At 34.3% G+C, this 6,476-nt stretch overlaps 1 protein-coding gene across 1 annotated transcript; it reads right to left on the reverse strand.

The window, feature by feature from the left end:
• Positions 1 to 863: 863 nt before the first annotated feature.
• On the reverse strand, positions 864 to 3,292 carry LOC113335960 (uncharacterized hydrolase YugF-like). The gene is made up of 4 exons (XM_026581961.1): positions 2,329 to 3,292; positions 2,069 to 2,161; positions 1,560 to 1,627; positions 864 to 1,447 (listed from the first exon to the last, which is right to left on the reverse strand). Exons 1-4 carry the CDS (start codon positions 2,956 to 2,958, stop codon positions 1,261 to 1,263), a joined length of 978 nt encoding a protein of 325 aa, XP_026437746.1. The 5' UTR covers positions 2,959 to 3,292; the 3' UTR covers positions 864 to 1,260.
• Between the last annotated feature and the right edge of the window lie 3,184 nt (positions 3,293 to 6,476).

The following is a 6,476-nucleotide window of genomic DNA, read 5'->3' on the forward strand; positions in this document are numbered from 1 at the left end:
TCAGCTCCAAGTCTTAACTTTTGACCTCCCAGAATGGTATCGGTAGGATAGTTAAAACTCTCCCAAATACCTTTAGAGTCTGAACCATATAAGACAAAGTTGCCATCATCATGCATCATTGCGTATGATGCCGGTTCTTGTAAGTTGGGAATTAAGGGTTTCTCTTTATTATCTGCCATTGTCCGCAGAACCAAGATTCCATCGTTGTTTAAGAGAATTGTAGATGGTTCATCTAATGGAAGATCATTACGATTAGCTGTCCAAACTAGGGTTTTAATCGGAGTTTTCACAAACCATATACCAACCACATATTTATCTGGAGAACAGGGTAACAGGTAGAAGTCAAAAGCAATGTTACCGGAGGGAGAAAGCCAATACTAGAATCATTCAAATAAGTAGAAACTGATGAACCTCTTGTTATGTTTCTGCTGACCAAAGTATAACTCAAAGATGAGGATTCAACAACTAGTAATGGAACAACAAGTAATAACAATGACAACTAGTAATGCCCATTTTAACTATTATAGGTAAAAATAACGGTTGGGGCATTTTAATAAGATTTTGGGGCATTTTAATCTTTTCCCTAACGTCCGGGACATTTTCACAATCTTGAGGTCGATTTTGGGACATTTTGCCACTTAACTATTTTCGCAATTGTTGCTACGAGATTACCTTGTCTCAATGGGCTTGCGAAAGAACACAGTGAATTCAATGCAAAGCAGAAAAACATAACCATGGATCATGAATTCACAAAAACTCTACAACTGTAGAAAAGATATTGTCCACAGTGATTGTCCCAAACAAATTCAAGTCATTCCTTATAACGCCCTCTTTTGATTGGAAGGTCTATCTGGGACAAAAGCTTGAGATGAAAAGCTTAGAAACTTAAGCAGTTGATTAATGTATTTATGCATCACAAATTCACACAACTCATACACATTCTAGCTTTGGGAAGCGATACATCGTTCACAACTCCATCTCTTACAAATTGGATTCTTTCACCAAGATTGATTCTTCATGAACCAAATCAAATTCCTCTCTTCGCTCTTGTTATAAATGACAGGAGGAGCGAAAACAAGTTCTGAACAGAACATGACCCATGATGACTTTACCTTAGCTCTATAATGATCCCAACCATCCTGCACCATACAAGCTGCAGTATGTTTGAATCCACAGTTTAGTATGTTGCCAAAACTGTATCCAGTTCTTCATGCTATCTCAATTGTATAAGTGCGTTGCATATATCCGCGGTTTTTCAATTCAATAATCGCCATTATTCTTGCCATTGATGTTATCTTGTACGGAATTGTGAGAATTTTGATCATGCACTGGACCATTGTCTATGAGAAAAGCTTTCAAATGCTTCAAAAATTCTTTGGTTTTCTCCAAATTTACAGCATGCCCCGCATTCTTGATCACTACTAGTTCTGCATTATCTCCTAAATGCCTACGAAGTGTTCCAAAATAATGCAAAATCAGCTTACCCCTTTCTTGGACAATTTTGGAGTCAAAACAAAATGCAACCAACAAAGACAAATACTATACAAACTAAGTCATACCTTTTTAATCTGTACCCCAATTCCAAAGGGAATACCTGGTCTTCTTCTCCCCATACTATCAATGTTGGCTGCATCAACATTTTAGAAACACCATAATAAGAAATCGAACTACCTATAGGAAACAATATATATATCACAAAATTGGTTAAAAAGACATGTAAAATTTGATATTGTTTAAATGGACAAAATTTGAAAAATAACCAGGATGTAAACAGTTTCATCCTGTCCATTTTCAAATACTTTTTCTTATTTTTAATTTACATCAGGATGCAACCAGTTTCATCCTCACTTTTTTCTAAATTTAAGTCAGGATGAATCCAGTTTCATTCTTGCTATTTTTTTTGTGTCCATTTCACCCGTACTAATTTTTACTCGTCCTTTTGAACTGTGTTTTTAAAATATTTGGACAAATGACCCATTTTCCGTATATATATCACTACCATCGACGTCATTGATTCATAAAAAAAGTATTACTACTGCAATAAGAATGAAATCATTCAGAATTTCACCTGAGTAATCTTGGGAAGATTCGCAAACTGCCGATCTTTGAGTATATTTTGAATCAAATCTCTCTTTTCTTCAATGTAGTGCGTACACATAACCTGCCAACATTAGTACAAACAAAATTTAAGAACCTTAACTCCCCCTTAACTAAATCAATTTAGACCCATGAACCATTTGCACTTCAAGTTCATTCAGGGTCATTACTGCCCAATGTCAAAGATTCAACATCAATATCAAAATGTAGAGGGGAAAAAAGTGTACCAACCTGAATGAAATCGCGAAGAAAGTAAGACGGGACGGTCTTAGCAGCAGCAGGCTTAACAAATGACATTTTAACTAGAGTTCTCAACTTGTCAGGTGTTTGAGGCAACAAAATACTAGCAGCTTCATCTAAATCCGAAACCTTAAACAAACCGTCTTTCATATCTTTCTCTTCTAAACAAACACCAGAACAACACAACACCACCTTCTCGATCGCATCCGGATACTGCGATGCTAAACTGTACCCAACAAAACCACCATAACTCACACCAACAAAACTCATTTTCTCAACCTGAAAACTCTCCATTAATTTCTTCAAACACTGTGCTTGAAAATGCTCTGTTCTTTCTAAATGAGTTGTATATGATTCACCGAAGAATAACAAGTCGGGAACGTATACATTGAAGCGAGGAATTAAGGGTCTAAGATAATTACCCCATTGCCACATTGAATTAGCACCAAATCCATGGATTAATACAAGATTTGGTTTTGTTGGTTTAATGATTTTTGGTATCCAGCAGTGCATTGTTGTTCCATCTCCTAGATTTGTTGTTACCGATTTCAAACCGGCGTATGAGAATGTGTATCTGTACCACCAATCTCTTGATGCTGTGAAACTGAAACATTTCGTCATCTTCAGAAAATCAAACAGAGGAAGATAGAGATAATTTCAATGCTTTGAAGAGTTTATTCAAGAAATTAAATCACGGGTTTTGTTTCTTATGGAAGGAAATTTGTGAATTAAAAAGGAATTTGTGATTGCAAGAATTTTCGGGTGAATTATAATTGGAAAGGTCAGAAACCATGAATAGAAAAACAGAGAAATTTTGGGTTAGAATTGATATTCTGTGGGTAATCAACAGAGGGGAAGTAAAGAATCTTGAGGTTGGAGATGAGAAGGGAATAAAGGTAAAAGAGACGAAAAGAGAAGAAGATATTGAGAACTGAAAACCAATCAAAAGTAAATCGTAATAACTAATAACTAGATTGGCTTTAGTACTTGTCTCAAGTTCCCAACAAGAAACAGTTAAAACCTCCACCTAATAAAAATAAAAACTACTAGGTTCACTTCTGTGTGGCAGCGTGCTGTGTTTGGCCCATCCAGCCGACTGCAATTAGATTGCAGGCAACATTTATTTAACGTAGAAATTAACGTTTAATTCCAAAGTTGTTGGGTTTTGGACATTCTAGTCCTCTCCTCTCAAGTCTAGTATTAGGAGGTCCAAATTTACACAATTTAGAACGAGTTGGTCCTTTGGTGAACGATTTAGTCCAAAACGAACATTTTTTTGTGACAAAAATACCCAATGTCTAAATGTAATTCGTGATTCTTCTGATTCTTCATTTTATGAAACCAGCTCTCACAGCGAAGAACAAATCTTAAAACCTATTCTCGTCGCATCAATGAAAGTTTAATCTCCAAACCTAATTATGATAATCAAACAAAGACTCGATTCAAGATAAAAAACCTAAATCATCATCATTAATTCATCTTCTTGAAGATTAACTCGAAATTGAGAGGAATAGTTGATGAGATTTGGTTTCAGAGAAGTTCATCAATGAAGGCGATTTGAAAGATAAGTTGAATCTATTTTTATCATTTAATTTGATCGTCACTGTTAATTTGCCGATTTGGTAATCGATTTCAGAAGAACAAAATAACGGTTTGAAAAACCTAATTTCTTTGATTTCTTTTTGAATCTCTTATTCGATAAATGAAAAGATTTTAGATATATAATCGTCTCATCTTGATCTACCTATCTCTAGAACTTTCTCCATTCTGAAACCTGTTTTTCGTCTTCGACATCTAGAAATAATCACATATCATACCTAATCTCTCATTGCTTGTATTTTAATTTTCTATTTTTATCTTAATTTTGTGTGTGTGTTTTAGTTTCATTTTACGATTCATTTATCATCCAATTCATTTGTTTCTTGTCGTTCTGCGTTTTGGTGATTATTGTTGAGAAGTTATAATTTTATTTAGCTTCTGCTCGTTTATTCTCCACATTTAGGCTTTATGAATTTGTTGCTTCCTTTACTAACTCGGCCAGCTTGAATCCTTTCTTGTACTCAAAAGTTACATTCTGTTTAGTTCTCTGATTAGTACTTTAATTTTATTATCCATTGAAATTGTAGAATCTGGTAGGAAACTGGAATGATAATACTAAACCATCAACACATGAAAAGTACAAATAGGTGAATTAGTTTATTTTGGATACATCCACTACGATGGATGGAAATTCATTGAACTTATCGGGTTGGAAATGACCTTCATGTTATTAGTGAGGGTATATAATCTTTTCACTTAAAAGTTTTCATTTGTACTTCAAAACTACAGTATACTGAATTTATTTTGTACAGTGATGTTAGTTGATGGGAAAACAAGTGATGATACTAATTTTTGGAACCATTTATAGGAGAGTCAAACATGTGGTTTGTGATTATTTAATTAAGCATGTACGATTCGAAGAACTGGTGGTGGAGGAAGCCATCAATCCAGGGAGATATACTTCAAGATGGATACTGACTTTACATTTGAGGTAATTAAGTTGATTTTTAATTATTTTATAATAAAGAACTATTAGTCTTCCATGTAACCATGTGTGTAGGTGTAATCATTTTAAGTGGTGATTGGAAATGTAAATGCTATGATGATGGACGGACTAGTTTGTATTTATTTATAGCTTACATGATTAACTTTGGTTTGAAGTGGAGATATGTGACTTCTCCTTAGTACATATGTATGCATATTTTAGCAATTGATCGTCTTTTCCGATTTACATGATGTGAAAAGCGTTTCATGTTAGCTTTAGAAGTAAGGTCTTAGCTGGATTCGATTAAGTAAAATTGTTTAGCTCACGTCATTTCGAATGGTGCCTTAGCAAGTGCAAATGATAGTATTGGTGCTTGACGTGCGCAACTGAAGTAAATTATCCTATTAAAAAGATGGGATTTTTAAGATGATTCCGGGGACTCGCATCTAATTTAGATCATATTTATATACATGGTACACGCATCTTATCTCTTTCGCCTCAATAATTCGATATAGAGCCTTATGAATTAGTTATTGGTGACAGTTTTTTCTCGATGGCCATTTTTATATCATTCTAGCCTATTCTTTTATGATTAACACTGTATTATGCCAGTTAGATGAATCCTAAGTGCAGATTTGGTCGGCGGCTATTAAGTAGCTCATACTGTTTAGTTGTTGTAATTGTCAAGTGAAGACAATGCTTAAGAGTTTTATGTTATGCAAGAAATAAAACCTTATGAATTATGATACTTTACTAGTAACATTTCAGCAATCCTGATTACTTCTTGTTAAGATTTATATTCTCTTACCTACTAATGAATGTTTGATCTACTTGGTGTATATAATTGTACACATGTTGACTTTAAATGTGTACATAATTGTACACATGTTGATTTTTAGCGTACATAGTTGTACACCTGTTTATTGATAACATGTATATAGATGTACACACTAACAACTTTTGATTTTCTTATTTTAGCTCTTTTAGAGATATTTTTCTATGTTCATTATATTTTGGACTAGATTGGATCATTTGATTGTTACCTCATATCTAAATTTTGAACTGTACAGACATATTTCTTATTCTTAATGTGTACATATTTTTACACATGTCGATTTTTATTTGATTTAAAAATGTCATTGAAATTCCAGGGTTGTGCGCCTCAATCTCCAAGCAAGTGATCAAGTGAGTACAGGTGGGGAGACTGTTCTTACTTCCGGGACCACTGCTAAACAAGTTTTAAAGTCTGGTTCTAGATATTCTAAGATGCTCAGGAAAGAAAGAGAGACCTTGTGGCGCCTAAAAGAACCGCTGCGAAAGTAAAATATTGGATCTGACTTTAGGGAAGACAAGCCACAAATGCAAAGAGTATAAGATATCTTGATTCATGGAGGATCAATGAGACTTCACGGACGGAATTAGCTACAAGGTTATTTTTTCTATCCCACCAAGTGTTACTATTATTGCTCGGTCGAACTCGCATGCGTTGCTATCTCAAGCATGTTTGTCAATATTAGTGATCAAAACTATATGTCTTGATTTCTAGTTTACTTATGACTAAGTCTCGGTCTAGGATAGTTAGATGTAGTTGAGCTCCAGACTCCATAGTGATCAT

This window comes from Papaver somniferum, unplaced genomic scaffold, assembly GCF_003573695.1.
Source record: "Papaver somniferum cultivar HN1 unplaced genomic scaffold, ASM357369v1 unplaced-scaffold_150, whole genome shotgun sequence".
Taxonomy (NCBI): domain Eukaryota; kingdom Viridiplantae; phylum Streptophyta; class Magnoliopsida; order Ranunculales; family Papaveraceae; genus Papaver; species Papaver somniferum.